Source organism: Rhinopithecus bieti, unplaced genomic scaffold (genome assembly GCF_001698545.2).
Source record: "Rhinopithecus bieti isolate Rb0 unplaced genomic scaffold, ASM169854v2 scaffold_18688, whole genome shotgun sequence".
In the NCBI taxonomy this organism is placed as follows: domain Eukaryota; kingdom Metazoa; phylum Chordata; class Mammalia; order Primates; family Cercopithecidae; genus Rhinopithecus; species Rhinopithecus bieti.
In genome coordinates, this window is record NW_016809492.1 from 1,129,232 (window position 1) to 1,145,650 (window position 16,419).

General features: G+C 39.1%; 1 protein-coding gene across 1 annotated transcript in view; it reads left to right on the plus strand.

Moving 5' to 3' along the window:
• Nucleotides 1-16,419, plus strand: part of COG5 (component of oligomeric golgi complex 5) — a 375,408-nt gene that overhangs the window by 9,496 nt on the left and 349,493 nt on the right. The window contains exons 4-5 of the mRNA XM_017889562.1: nucleotides 5,185-5,241; nucleotides 5,343-5,410. Of these exons, the coding sequence (XP_017745051.1) occupies nucleotides 5,185-5,241; nucleotides 5,343-5,410 (125 nt within the window). The remainder of the gene's footprint in view (nucleotides 1-5,184; nucleotides 5,242-5,342; nucleotides 5,411-16,419) is intronic.

A 16,419-nucleotide genomic window follows, 5' to 3' on the forward strand; every position in this document is an offset into this window, starting at 1 on the left:
ATTTAGTGCACCTGTAAGTGTTAGTTAATTAAAACAATAAAAACATCAACAGTACCAGAGTGGGTAGTACTGGAAGGAGGCTTGAATTTTTTTCTTATTTTTGCCTTTTTTGGAGCCTTTTCTGCAACTCTTTTAATGAAAGTATAGTCGAATAATAATTGGATTTTATTTTACAAATCTGCTTATTTTGTTTGACTAAATCTTCTATGAATTTTCATTCTCTCTTGATTAAGTTAAACTACATCTCATAAATATGAAATGTTACTATTGTGTTTTACATTATTACTTGTGATTACTATTTTAATCATTGTACATCAAAAGAAAGATAAGTAGTTTTCCCTATGTTGATCAAATTCTTGAGAGAGGATATTGTTTTCTGTGATGCAATATTCTATAATGCTTCCCCCAGTATTTCTTATGTGCCCAAAGATATTAACTTATTCCCAGCATGTACAGTATTTCTAAGATACCCTGATGAAGAACTTAATATTTTTGGAAATAGTTGTTTGTTGTTTGAAATCTGGGGTACATATCTGACTAGGTTCTTAGGAAAATTAAGAAGCTCTAAGTACTGATTGACTTAGTACTGGAAATTAATTATTATTATTTTTAGTCATTTCAACTTTTATTTTAGATCCAGGGTGTATATGTGTAGGTTTGTACCTGAGAATATTGCATAATGCTGAGGTTTGGGGTACAAATGATCCTGTCACCCAGGTAGTGTGCATAGTACCCAACAGTTAGGTACTCCCTCCTCTAGTAGTCCCTATTGTCTATTGTCATCTTCAGATCTATGAGTACCCAATGTTTAGCTCCCACTAATAAGTGAGACTGTGCGGTATTTGATTTTTCTCTTCCTGCCTTAATTTGCTTAGGATAATGACTTTCAGTTCTATCCATATAACTGTATAGGACATGGCTTCATTCTTTTTTTATGGCTGTGTAGTATCCATGGTATATATGTACCATGTTTTTAAAATCTAATTCACTGTGGATGGGCACCTAGGTTGATTCTATGTCTTTGTTATTGTGAATAGTGCTGTGATGAACATATGAGTGCATGTCTTTATGGTGGAACAATTTATTTTCTTTTGAATATATATCCAGTAACAGGATTGCTGGGTCGAATAGTAGTTCTGAGTTATTTGAGAAATTGTCAAACTTCTTTCCGCAGTGGCTGTACCTTCCCACCAAGAGCATATAAGCATTCCTTTTTCTCAACAGCCTCACCATCATCTGTTGTTTTTTGACTTTTTAATAATAGTCATTCTGAATGGTGTGAGATGGTATCTCATTGTGATTTTGATTTGCATTTCTCTGAGGATTGGTGATGTTGAGCATTTTTTTTCATGTGTGTGTTGCCTGCATGTGCATACATTTTGAGAAATGTCTCTTTTTGTCTTTTGCCCACTTTTTAATGGAGTTGTGTTTTTGCTTGTTGAATTAAGTTTCTTATAATTCTGGATATTTGACCTTTGACAGATGCATAGTTTGCAAACATTTTCACCTGTTCTGTAGGTCGTCTGTTTATTCTATTGATAGTTTCTTTGGTTGTGCAGAAGCTCACTAGTTTTAATTATGTTTTTAAATCTCATAATATTTTTATACATTTCTGAGAGCAAGTAATACTTTAATGGCAATTTTTAAAACATGCTAGTTTTTTATTTATAAGGATGGCATGGTAGTACATTGAGTGTGTATAGGTCTAGATGAATCACCACAACAGAAATATTTCTCACTGTGGTTTTTAAATATATGTTCTGGTTCTATAATGTGCTTGTTTTTCCCAGAATGATTTTCAAAGTTTAAAATATTTGAAATACACTGCTAGACTGAATTAGAATGATTATCTCTTGTACAAGTGTGTAGAGTACAAAGGTTGGCTACTTTATTCCTATGATTATCTCAGAATATTCACTAGATTATTTGAACATAAAATATTGAAGTGTAGGCCAGGGTGCAGTGGCTCACGCCTGTAATCCCAGCACTCTGAGAGGCCAGGGTGGGAGGTTCACTTGATCCCGGAATTCAAGAGCAGCCTGGGCAACATAATGAGACTCTGTCTCTATAAAAAATAAAACGTTAGCTTGGCATGGTGGTGCATGTTTCTAGTCCCAGCTACTTGGGAGGCTGATGTAGGAGGATTGCTTGAGCCAAGGAGGTTGAGGCTGCAGTGAGCTGTGATCGTGTCCCTGCCCTCCAGCCTGGGTGGCAGAGCAAGACCCTAGACCGTGTCTCAGAAAATAAATAAAATAAAAAACTTCAAGTGTGAATTGCTTAGTATTCATTTTAGCATGATGTGTCTTTCTAAGTATTTACTAGAATGTTATTTTGAGATGCTGAAAAATAAATGTGGTGCATATACATATTAGAAAATTGAATATTATTTTAGCATCTACTTCATCTGCTTTATTCTCCTAAATATATAAAATTTTTTACCATGTAAGTAGTTTGGAGGTATGTTTAAGCCTATTTTATTTAAAATGTTCTTTTAAAATATTCTTCCGAATATTACTTTGAGAATTTGCTAGGTTTCAGAAAGCTATAGCAATAGAGTTTTGTTTTCATGGAATTTTGAGAAATATTTATTAAGCTTATTTTGTTAAAAAGAGGTAGCCTCCCATCCTGGCTAACATGGTGAAACCCCGTTGCTACTAAAAATACAAATAATTAGCTGGGCGTGGTGGTGGGTGCCTATAGTCCCAGCTACTTGGGAGGCTGAGGCGTGAACCTGGGAGGCGGAGTTTGCAGTGAGCTGAGATCGTGCCACTGCACTCCAACCTGGGCGACAGAGCGAGACTCCGTCTCAAAAAAAGAAAAAAAGTAGCTTCATTCATTTATTTTTTCATTCAGGCTATCAAATAGTAATTAAGAACTTGTTAAGTACTAAGCACATGTGAACGATAGACAGTGTCACTGTCCTTTTGGAACTATGTTCTGGTCCTGGAGGTAGATAAAAAAAAAAAGTACAGATAGAAAACGGGGCTGGGCATGGTGGATCATGCCTGTAATCCCAGCTACTTGTATGCTGAGGCATGAGAATTGCCTGAACCTGGGAGGCAGAGGTTGCAGTGAGCTGAGATCATGCCACTGCACCCCAGCATGGGCAATAGAGTTAGACTGTATCTCAGAAAACAGAAAGAAAAATTTTATTTGTAAATTCTGTAGAGAAATAAAACAGGTGATGGGGATGGATGAAGGCAAGGGAAGGCCTTTTTGAGAAGATGACATTTGAGTCAAGATCTAATGATAAGGAGGAGCCATCACGCGAAGATTTGGAGAGAAGACTGAACAATAAATGGGAAAGCAGGAATTAACTTGGCATGTTTGAGAGGCAGAAAGTAGCCCAGAATAGTGAAGGAGGGAGAGAATCGTAGATGAGATTCTTGGGAAGGAATTTGGATTTAATTCTAAGTGCAGTGGTAAACCATTGGAAGAGTTTAATCAGGTTATTGTATGATGAGATTAATACTCTGAATAGTTTGATAGCTCTATAGAAAAAGGCAATGGTGGAACCTTCCAAACTAGTGTCCCTGATATTAGAATAGTTGAAGTAGACGGTGCCTTGGATTAGAGGGGTGGCAGATGGAGTAAAATGTAGGCAAAGCTGATAGGGTTTGTTGATGGCAGATGAAAGAGCTGATGGAAAAAAGTCACCATGAGTTATTCCTAGGATTTTGGTCTCAAAAATTGGATAGATAGATGATGGTATGAGTAATGGAGATGTCATAGCCTGGAGAGAAGTGTGATTTTTGATGGGTTGCAAGGTAGGACATAAACTATCTTGGGTATCTTAAATTTGATGTAACAGTACTGGGGAAGAGAGAGAAAGAGGACAGAGAGATAGAGAATGAGAACATAGGCAGATATATAAAGAAAATCTTTTTACATAGATATATGTGTATATGTCTGTATATGTGTGTGTGTATAAAATCAGTATTTTATTGAACAGATACTGTTTAAAACTTTGGAGTTGAGTGAAATTCCTGAAAGATTGTAGATGGAGAAAAGCAGATGGCTGAGGATCACATCTTGGGGTACTCCAGCACATGTACAGGTCTGCCAGAGGAGAAGTGGGAACAACTAATGAGATAATAGGAGACCCAGGAAGTGTGTTGATTTGAAAGCCTAGACAAAAAAATGTTTTAGAAAGGGAGTAGTCAACTGCTGTGAATTTCTGAGAGCTTGAATAAGATTAAGACAGAACCAACAATAGAATTTGGCAACTCATAGATTTCTGGTGACCTTGATAAGATCTGTTTTGGTGGAGTATGGGTGGAAACCCTTTGAGACTGGGTTGTGGAGAGAATATGATGTAAGAAAATGGTTATAAGTAATGGCAGTTTATTCTTGGCAGTTTATGGTGAATACACCACAAAACCAGCGCAAAAGTGGGAATCTTTGGTTCAGAGAGGATTCTGTTGGACTGAACTGTGTTATTATACTTGTATGCTGATAGGAAAGTTTATTTGTTCTAACATTACTTCATTTAAAATATGACGACATGTCTATACTTAAATTTAGCTATTACTATGCTTTCAAAACAACTATGCCAGTTGTATATAGAAACTGAATTTTAAAGAATGGCCTTCAAAATAATTAAATATCTGTACTAATTGACAGCCTAAATAATAAAATTTAAGCTTGATCTTCCTGAAAATATTTTTCCAATTTTGTGAAAATTTCCTCATATTGTAAGCCTAGAGAGTTGTAGATTAAGCTGTGGACTATAGTTTTAATATAGGAGTGATGGGGCAAAGGGGATATCATGGAGGATCAGTCATACTTTTTTGGTAATGTATTAAAATACATGTAACATAAAATTTATTGTTTTTAGCATTTTAAAGCATACAATTCAGTGGCATTAAGTACATTTACAGTGTTGTGCGAGCATCCTCACTATCTAGGTCCAGAACTTTTCCGTCACCCCAAATGGAAACCCCATATCCATTAAGCAGTCAGTTTCCATTCCCTGTCAGGCTTCTTTTGTGAGGCAAAGATTGGAGGGGGAGACCAGTTACAGGCTTTTACAGCAGTGTGGGTAAAAGATATTGGTTGCTTGGATTAGGATGGTGACAGAAAAAGTTAAAATTATATATGCATATATTTTCTTTTAATTTAACTTTTTACCCAGTTGGATGCCCTGTAAATTTGTAAAGCCAATGTAAGCTTATGTTTTCCTAGGTGTTCTTCAGATGATGCAGACGAGAATTGGGGCTTTACAGGGAGCTGTTGATAGGTACTGTTCTTAATTTTATAAATAAATGGAATGGGAATATTTTTATCCATTGATATTTTGAAAATGATTTTATTCTCACTCCTCTCTTTTCTTTTTCTTTAGGATAAAAGCAAAATTGTTGAACCATACAATAAGATAGTTGCCCGTACTGCACAACTAGCAAGACTTCAGGTAGTTTCTTACTTTTATTTCTTTATACTTTATTATTCATTTTGTTTTCTTAAGTGGACAAAATTGAAGAGTATGAGTTTGGAAGAAGTAAGAGAATGGGAACAGAAGGTAAGAGAAAAGGAGAAAACAATACTAAAAAGCCTTAAGATGTCTAGCTCAAAAAATACAAATCTAAAGTGAATTATTTTCACTGTCATTGCAGTATATAATTGTTTATTAACTTATATCTTCTTCCATTTCTTTCATCAATGTTTTATACCTTTTAGTGTATAGATGCTTCACCTCTTTGGTTAAATTTATTTCTAACTTTTTTTTTTGTAGCTCTTGTAAATGGGAAATGGGATTGTTTTTCTGATTTCTTTGGATAGTTCGTTATTAGTGTATAGAAATGCTACTGATTTTTGTATGTTAACTTTGTATCCTCTGACTTTACTGTATGCATTTTTTCTAGCACTCTTGGTGGAGTCTTTAGGGTCCTTTATCTACTTTTCTGTCTAAAGGATCATGCTGTCTGCAAACAGGGACAATTTTACTTCCCTTCAGGTTTGGGTGCCTTTTATTTCTCTCTTGCCTAATGGCTCTGGCCAGGACTTCCAGTGGCTATGTTGATGAATAGTAGTGGTGAGAGTGCGCATCCTTGTCTTGTTGCTGATCTTAGAGGAAAAGCATTCAACTTTTCACTGTTGATTATGATGTTAGTTGTGGGCTTGTCGTATATGGCCTCTATTGTGTTGAGGTACATTCCTTCTATAACAATGTTTTTTGAGTTTTTAACATGATGTGTTGTTGAATTTTACCAAGTGCCTTTTCTGCATCTATCAAAATGATATGGTTTTTGCCTTTCATTCTGTTAATGTGGTATATCATTTATTGATTTGCACATGTTGAACCATCTCTGCACCCCAGAGATAAATCTCACTTGATCATGGGGAATAATTATTCTAGTGTGCTACTGAATTCGATTGGCTAGTATTTTGTTGAGGATTTTCCATCTGTGTTGATCAGGAATACTGACCTGTAATTTTCTTTTCCTGTAGTGTCTTTGGCGTTGACAGAAGGGTAATATTGGCCTAATAAAATGAGTTTAGAAATATTTTTCCATCTTTGATTTTTTGGGGAGAGTTTTAGAAGGATTGGTATTAGTTTTTCTTTAACTGTTTGGTAGAATTCAACAGTAAAACCATCAAGTCCTGGACTTTTCTTTGTTAGGAGACTTTTTATTACTGATTTAATCTGTGTACTCACTATTGATCTGTTAAGATTTTATTTCTTTATGATTCAATTTTGGTAAGTTGTATATGTCTAGAAATGTATCAATTTCTTCTAAGTTATCTGATTTGTTGTCATATAATTGTTCATGGTAGTTTCTTATAATTCTTTATATTTTTATAATATCAATTATAATGTTTTCTTTTCATTTCTGGCTTTATTTGAGACTTCTTTTTTTTCTTAGTCTAGCTAAAGTTTTATTGATTTTATTTATCTTTTCAAAACACCAATTCTTATAGCAAGGCATGGTGACACGCCTGTAGTCCCAGCTACTCGGGAGGCTGAGACGGGAGACCTGCTTGAGCCTGGGAGGTAGAAGTTGCAGTGAGCCGAGATTGCACCATTGTACTGGAGCCTGGGCAACAGAACAAGACCCTGTCTCAAAACAACACAAATTCTCAGGCCCTACCTCAGATGTACTGAATCCGAAGCCAAAAACTCTGAGGGTGAGTGAGGCCCAGCAATCTGTGTTTCACGAGCTCTCTGAGTGATTCTGCTGCAAATTCCAGTTTGGGGAGAGTGACTTAGCGGTCTTTTTCTTTCTGCGTAGCTATAAATTTAGCACATATTTCTAATTGGATGTGCTAACAATATGTTTGCCCCATGAGTCCTCTGGCATTTAATTTAAAGACNATTTAATTTATTTCTACCCTGGTCTTTATTATTTTCTTCCTTCTACTAACTTTGGGCTTTGTTTGTTCTTTTGCTAGTTCTTGAAGTTTAATGTTAGATTATTTATTTGAAATCTTTTTTGATGTAGACATTTATTGCTATAAACTTTCTTCTTAGAACTGCTTTTGCTGCATCCCATAACTTTCAGTATATTGTGTCATTTGTCTCAAGATATTTTAAAATTTATCTTTCAATTTCTTTTTTGATCCATTGGTTGCTCATAAGCATGTTTTTTTTTTTTTTGAGAATTTTTTTGGTGAATTTTCAAAATCCATCCTTTATTGATTTCTAGTTTAATACCATTGTGGTTGGAAAAGATATTTGATATGATCTCAGTCTTCTTAAGTTTGTTAAGCCTTATTTTCTGGTCTAACATATGATCTATCCTGAAAAAAGTTTCATGTGCATTTAAGAAGAACGTGTATTCTGCCACTATTGGATGCAATATTCTGTATTTGTCTGTTCGGTTTGTTTGGTCTAGAGTGTAGTTAAAGTCTGTTGTTTCAATATTGATTTGTTGGTTTTTTTCTTTCTTTTTTTTTGAGATGGAGTCTCACTGTGTCACCCAACCTGGAGTGCAGTGGCCTGATCTCTGCTCACTGCAACCTCTGCCTCACAGGTTCAAGCCATTCTTCTGCCTCAGCCTCCTGAGTAGCTGGGATTACAGGTGCCCGCCACCACGCCTGGCTAATTTTTGTATTTTTAGTAGAGATGGCATTTCACTGTGTTGGCCAGGCTGGTCTCGAACTCCTGACCTCGGGTGATCTGCCTGCCTTGGCCTCCCCATGTGCTAGGATTACAAGTGTGAGCCACTGCGCCTGGCCTATTTTCTTTCAGCACTTTGAATAGATCATCCCTGTCTCTCCTGGCTTATAAGATTTCTACTGAGAAATCTGTTCATAGCCATCTTTGGATTCATTTGTATGTGATGTGCTTCTTTTCTCTTGCTGCTTTCAAGATCCTCTCTGTTTTTGATTTTTTACAACTTGGTTGTAATATATCTTGGGGTAGTCTTGTTTACATTGAATCTGATTGGAGGTCTTTGAGCTTCCTATACCTGGATATTTTTTATCATTCCACAGATTTGGGGAGTTTTTGTTGTTGTTGTTATTACTATTATTATTAATTTATTAATTTATTTTTGAGACGGAGTCTCGGTCTGTAGTCCAGGCTGGAGTGCAGTGGTGCGATCTCGGTTCACTGCAAGCCTCTCTTTCCGTGTTCACGCCATTCTCCTGAGTAGCTGGGACTACAGGCGCCCACCACTGCGCCTGGCTAATTTTTTGTATTTTTAGTAGAGACGAGGTTTCACCGTGGTCTCAATCTCCTGACCCTGTGATCCACCCACCTCGGCCTCCCAAAGTGCTAGGATTACAGGCGTGAGCCACCGCACCCGGCCTGTTACTATTTTTTAAAATAAACTTTCTTCTCTCTCTGCTCCTTCTGGGACACGCATAATATGTAAATTGGATTGCTTAATGGCATCTCGTAATTCTCAAAGGCTTTCCTTACTCTTTTTCTTTTTTCTTTTTGTTCCTCTGACTGGATCATGTCAAATAACCCCTTTTCAAACGCACTGATTCTTTTGTATGATTGAATCTATTGTTGAAGCTCTCTTTGGAATTTTTTTAGTTCAGTCGTTGTGTTCTTTAGCTCCAGAATTTCAGTTTGGTTCATTTTTGTGGTTTCTGTGTCTTTGTTGAACTTCCCATTTTGTTTGTTTATTGTTTTCCTGATTTTGTGTACTTGTCTAGTTGTATTCTCTTGTAGTTCATGGAGTTTTTAAAAGATGGTTATTTTGAATTATTTGTCAGGCAGCTCATAAACCTCAATTTCTTTAATGTTTGTTCCTTTGGTGGTATTATGTTTCCCTGACTGTGATTCTTGTTGCCTTGTATTGGTGCCTGCACATTTGTAGAAGTAGGAACTACTCCACTCTTTGCAGACTGGCTTTGGCTGGGAAAGTTCTTCACCAATTAGCCTGACCAGAGATTCTAGGCAAGCTTTCTGATGTGGTCTGTGGGCAGGCTTACTGCTGGTGTCTTCAGGCAGGCTGTTGTGGTACCTAGGTTAGCAGGTGCACAGGTCTGGTGCTTGGGTCCATGAGGTTTGGTCTGGAGACTATATTTACTGGGGCAAATGTGGGTCATGAGTTTGCTGGAGCAGACTTAGATCCAGGGTTCACTGTGCCAAGCTGGCCCCCTGTGGAATGGACCTATTAGGGGCCTAGACCACAGGAGCTGGTCTGAAGCCTGGTCCCTTGGGAGCTGACCTGGCACTGGGACTGGCCTTGAGCTTGAATCTGCAGGAGCCAACCAGTTGCTGGAATGGGTCTGGCACCTGGGACCATGGGAATGGGCCTGGAACCTGAGTCCACAATGCCTGGCTTTCACTGTCTCCTGGGACCATGGGGGTGGGCTTGGAGCTTGTGAGTCAGGCCTGGGTCCTGGGTTTACCAGGGTTAGCCTGGAGCTTGGGTTTGTGAGGGTGGTCCTGGAGCCTTGGTCTGCTGAAGTAAGCCTGGGCTCTGCGTCCACTGAAGGCTGGGGTCTGTGGATGCTTGCTTTATGCCTAGAGCCATGAGGGTCTGTCTGGAGGCTGGGTGAGTGAGTGCTGGCCTGGAGTCTGGGTCTTCAAGGGCTTGCCTGGAGACTGGGCCACTGAGACAGGTGTGAGTCATCTGGTCTTGGGAGCTGGCCCGGCACTGGGTTCTGCGATGAGCCTGGACCCTGGGTTTGCCAGAGGAGGCTGGGTTCTGCTGGGACGGATCTGGACCCTGGGCCTGCCCGAAGAGCCTGGACTTTGTGTCTGTTGGAGTGTGGGGACCCGTAGCGCAGGCTTGGAGCCTGTGTCCGTGGGTGCTGACCTGGTGTCTGAGGCCACAGGTGCCAACCTGATGCTGGGGCAGATCTGGTGTTTGGGGCCATGTGGGCTGCTCTGGAGCATGAGGCTTCAGTGGCTGACCTGGTGCTGGAAGTCTCTGTGCTAACCTGGCACTAGGGCTAGCCTAACATCTTGGGCTATGCAGGGTTGCCTGGTGCTGGGTTGGGCCTGGAGCCTGAGTTGGGATTAGCCTGAAGCCGAGGGCTCGTCTGGGACCTGGGGTCACTGGGACCAGCCTGGTAGTGGTGTAGTCTGGAAGTACTGGCATGGAGTCGGGCGGGGGCAACCTGCCCAACACGATTTTAATGGGTCAGGCCTAGTGTTGGGGACTGAGGCAAAGTCCAGCGCTCAATTCCTTCTCTTTTCTCTGCTCAGCGAGCATCTGTCTCCTTGCTAGCTGGCTTGTATTGGGGGACGCAGGTAATGTGACACTGTCCTTCCTACTCTCTTTAGTGTGTCTCTTTTTATTTCTGTGCTATATTCAGGTGCTATAATGTCTCACCTGGTTTAACTTTTGTGAAGATAATTTGGATAATGGTTCAAGTTAATGTGTCTGTAAGCTGGAGTCCTGGAAAGTCTTCCTCTGCCATCTTACTAATGTCACTCATAAACATATCACATTGATTTTGTAACTAAAATTATGCTTTAATACCCTGTTTTTTGGAAAGTATCCTTTTCAGATTCGTCTATATTGCCTTTTTTTTTTTTTTTCCTAGACAGAGTTGTGCTCTATTGCCTAGGCTGGAGTGCAATGGAGTGATCTTGGCTCACTGCAGCCTCCACCTCCCAGGTTCAAGGATTCTCCTGCCTTAGCTTCCCAAGTAGCTGGGATTACAGGCACCCGCCACTACATTTGGCTATTTTTGTTGTTGTGTTTTTAGTAGAGACAGGGTTCACCATGTTGGCCAAGCTGGTCTCAAACTCCTGACCTCAAGTGATCCACCTGCCTCGGCCTCCCCAAAGTGCTGGGATTACAGGCGTGAGCCACCATACCTGGTCTTGCTTATTGTTTTGTTTCATTTTTATTGCTGTAGAATATGTCATTATATGAATATTCTGGTTATGGACTTTGGATTATTTCCAGATTGGGACCATTATGAATAATATGGCTGTGAAAACTTTTTCACAAATATATGTTGGCTCATGTAATACCCCTTTGTGTAAGTTATATCCTGAGAATGAGATTTCTGGGTTATAGGGTTTCTGATTTTCAACTTCAGTTGATAATGCTAAACTATTTTACCAAATGGTTATACGACATATGCTATCAGTATATGAGAGTTGCTTTTAGTTTGTATCCTTGCCAACACTTAGTGTTGTCAGACTTGTTAGTTTTTGCTAATATTTTAGGTGTGTGGTGGTGTCTCGTGGTTTTGTTTTTCTAGGAACTAATTACTAAGGAGATTGAACCTCTTGTGAGTCATCTATTACGTGTGTTTCAGATATCCCTGTGCCTACCCGTTTTTTCCCTTCTCGCTCTTTTGTGTTGTTGGAGAGAAGTTAAATTTATCCAGTTTTTCTTTTATGGTTAGTTCTCTTTTATGAAAAATTCTCACAAGGTAACGTTCTCTACCCTGAAGTTATGAAGATATTGTATATTGTCTTCAAAAACATGTATTGTTTTGCCTCATATGTTTAGATCTATAATCTACCTGGAATTGCTTGTAAATTTACTAATCTTTTTTATTAAGTATCTAATCTGCTGTTAATCCTATCCTGTGTGTTCTAAAATTTTTCATAATATAGTTTTCTTTGCATTTTTTTTTTTTTTGAGATGGAGTCTTGCTCTGTTGCCTAGGCTGAAGTGCAGTGGCATGATCTCGGCTCGCTGCAACCCCGCCTTCCGGGTTCAAGAGATTCTTCTGCTTCAGCCTCCTGAGTCACTGGGAGTACAGGCGCATACCACCACACCCAGCTAATTTTTGTATTTTTATTAGAGACGGGGTTTTACCATATTGGCCAGGCTGGTCTCGAACTCCTGACCTCATGGTTTGCCTGCCTCGGCCTCCCAAAGTGCTGGGATTACAGGTGTGAGCCACCACACCCGGCCTATAGTTTTCATCTCTAGTATTTGTATTTGTGTCTTTTTATATGTTCTCTTTCTGTTATGACATTTATATTTCAATTTCATTTATATACATACACACACACACACACGTATGTATGCTTGTTTGTTTGTTTTTTTAAGACAGGGTCTCACTCTGTTGCCCAGGCTGCAGTGCAGTGGTAAGATCTCAACCCATTGCAATCTTCGCCTCCCAGGCCCAAGCTATCCTCCCACTTCAGCCTCCTGAGTAGCTGAGACTATAGGCACGCACCACCACACCCAGCTAATTTTTGTATTTTTTGTAGAGACCAGGTTCTGCCATGCTGCCCAGGCTGGTCTTGAACTCCTGAGGTCAAGCATTCCACCTGCATTGGCCTCCCAAAGTGCTGGGATTATAAGCATGAGCCACTGTGTCCATCCGACATTTATGTTTTCATTTACCTTCTTGAAGATATACATGTTTATAATTTTTTTTTTTTTTTTTTCCGAGACAGAATCCTACTCTGTTGTCCAGGCTGGGGTGCAGTGGCACGATCGTGGCTCACTGTACCCTCCGGCTCCTGGGTTCAAGTGATTCTCCTGCCTAAGCCTCCTAAGTAGTTGGGATTATAGGCAAGTGCCACCACACCTGCTGATTTTTGTATTTTAAGTAGAGATGGGGTTTCACCATATTGGCCTGGCTGGTCTTGAACTCCTGACCTCAGGTGATCCGCCTGCCTCAGCCTCCCAAAGTGCTGGGATTATAGACGTGAGCCACTGTGCCCAGCCTATAAAATAAATTGACATTTAATTCTTTATTATTTCTAGGTTTATTTTTGTTGATTGACTTTTCTTCTTGTTATGGGTTTTATGTGTTTTGCTTCTTTACATACCTGGTAATTTTTTATTGGATATTAGAAATGTGTATTTTATGTTTAGAGTTCCTAGATTATTTAGAATTTCTTTTAAATAGTGTTGGACTTTTTTTCTGGTTCACACTTAAGTTACTTGGAATCAGTTTGATTTTTTTTTTAGGGTTTTTTTTTTTATTTTTTTTGAGACAGGGCCTTGCTCCGTCACTTGGGCTGGAGTATAGTGGGGCAGTCTTGACTCACTGCAACCTCCAACTGCTGGTCTCAAGCAGTCCTCCTGCTCCAGCCTGGGACTACAGGCACATACTACCATGCCCAGCTAATTTTTTTTTTTTAAATTTATTGTAAGAGATGGGAGTCTCACCATGTTGCCTAGGCTGATCTCAAACTCCTGGCCTCAAGTGATAGTCCTACCTGGCCACCCAAAATGCTGGGATTACAGGTGTGAGCCACCATTGATCTTTTTGAGATTTAGTTTTAAATCTTTGTTAGTACAGGTCCAGAACAGTCTTTAACCTAGGGCTAGTTTAGCCCTGTTTACTATTAGGTCTTTCTACTGTGGTTGGTGAGAACATGTGTGAGCTCTGTGAGTTGTTTCAGTGTTTCTTTTCCTGTGCTTCCTCTCACACATGCACAGATTGGTACTCAGAAGACTTGCAGCTATTTTTCTGCTTATCTCCACAATGTCTCTTTTGCAGCTTCTTTTCTCCAATTCTCTGCCCACAAACACTAGCTTTTTTGGCTTTCTTGAAGTGTAATCTCTGCTTCCCAACTTCAGAGAGACTGTCATGCTCTATTTCCCTTCCCTTCCCTTCGCCGTGGCCTGAAAATTGTCTCCCAGTGGTAATCTGAGACAATTGTTAAGCTCATTTTCTTGTTTCTCTCAAAGATCACAGACCTGTGTTTTCTGTTATGGAATTATTGTCCAATTATTCATTCCTGTTGTCCTAAAATTATTTCGTGTATTTTGTTCAGTTTTCTAGTTGTTTAAAATGGAAAGGTAAGTCTGACCCTATTCCATCATTGTTAGAAGTCACACTCATTATTAAAAATTGAGTTATAAGTTATGTACCATAAAATAATCACTTTAACATGTACAGTTTAGGAGTTTTTACTATATTCACAAGATTGTGTCTTGTGAATATAATATCTAATTATACTATAATAATATCTAGTGCCAGAATATTTTCATTACCTTAAAAAGAAACTCTATGCCCATTAGCAGTTATTCCCTCTGTCCACTTCCCTACGCCAAGCTCTCAACCACTAATCTGCAGTCTTCCTTTTTGGATTTCCCTCCTCAGGACATTTCATAGAAATGGATCATTCATTATGTAGCATTTGGCTTCTTAATGTAATATTTTCAAGGTTCATCCATATTGTAGCATGTGTCAGTACAGTAAGTTCTTATTTAATGTCATTGATAGGTTCTTAGAAACTTCAACTTTAATAAAGACATACAGCAGGTCCATGAATAACATGTCATTTTGTTATAACACTAAGGAGGAAAAAAATGGGTCTTATTATGTGTTGCTTTGTCGTCGTTGTTTTTTGAGACAGGGTCTTGCTCTGCCATCCAGGCTGGAGTGCAGCCTCTTGAATAGCTGAGACTACAGGCACGCACCACCATGCCCAGCTAATTTTTTTTTAAATTTAAATTTTTTTTAGACAGTGTCTCTCACTGTGTTGCCCAGGCTAGTCTCAAACTTCTGGACTCAAGTGATCCATCTTCCTCAGCCTCCCAAAGTGCTGGGATTACAGGAGTGATCCACCCTGGTCCATTGTTTTCACTTAAAGTCAAAAGAGCCAGTTGATGATGTTTAATGAGGACTTAGGTACTTCATTCCTTTTTATGGTCAAATAATATATCATTACATGAATATATCACATTTTTGTTCATTCAGTTTGTTTATCTTTTCATCAGTTGATGAATATTTAGGTTGTTTCTACTTTTTAACTATTTTGAATAGACTGCTAAGAACAAACGTTGCATAAATAATACTTGTGTGGACTTTTTTTTTCAATTCTTGGGTATAAACCTATAGCATATTATGCTAGGTCATATGCTAACTCTATGTTTTACATTTTGAGGAATGCAACTATTTCCAAGGCAACTGTACTGTTTTCCATTGTTACCAACAATGTATGAAGATTCTAATTTCTCTACTTTTTAAAAATATTGCCATCTTATTGAAGTGGCATCATTGTGTTGAGTAAATACCCGAGATTCGTTGTCTTACAGCCACAGAAAACTAGGATGCAGGCACACAAATAGTGAGATTCAGAGTGGAAGTTTAATAGGTGAAAGAAAGAGAAGAGCTCTCTCTGCTGCAGAGAGAGGGGTCCTGGAGAACTGGGTTGCCACTTTTATGGTGAAATGCAGTGGGTTTTATAGATGAGCTTGAGGAGGCAGTGTCTGATTTACATAGGGCATGAAAGATTGGTTGGACCAGGTGTGCTATTTGCATAAGGTGCGAAAAACTAGTTAGGGCTGGGTGTGCCACTTGCATAGCATGTGAAAAAGCTGGCCACCCCACTCTGATCTTTTATTATGCAGATGGGTTCTCTGGCTGGCTAGTGCCATGTTGCCTGCATCTTTACATGTGGTGACAAAGAAAAGCAAAGATGGAGCCTTCATGTTGAACGTACTTGGCTTCCAGGTAGCCCTTTTCTATTGACACAGCTGCTGGCATTCACCTGTTCAATTTCCAGCTTGCATATCTATGTCTGCAGCTCGATTTTTCAGGCTGCTCTTTGTTAGAAAAGAAATGATTTGGGGGCTGCTTTTCGTTTAAAGGGAAATTCTGCCAAACTCTGTTGCCATTATCTGCCTAAATAATTTCTGTCTCCTGTATCATTATTGGGTATGAAGTAGTATCTCATTATCATTTTGATTTGCATTTTCCTAATGGCTAATGATATTGAGCATCTTATGTGGAACCTTTTGGCTATTTATCTGTCTTCCTTGGTGACATGTCTATTCAAATCCTTTGCTCTTTTTTTTTCTTTCTTTATTTTTTTTAGTTATACTTTAAGTTCTGGGATACATTTGCAGAACGTGCAGGTTTGTTACATAGGTGTACATGTGCCATGGTGGTTTGCTGCACCCATCAACCCATTATCTACATTAGATATTTCTCCTAATACTATCCCTCCCCTTGGCCCCACCCCTGACAGGCCCTGGTGTGTGATGTTGCCCTCCCTGTGTATTCTCATTGTTCAACTCCCACTGATGAGTGAGAATATGTGGTGTTTGGTTTTGGTTCCTGTGTTAGTTGCTGAGAATG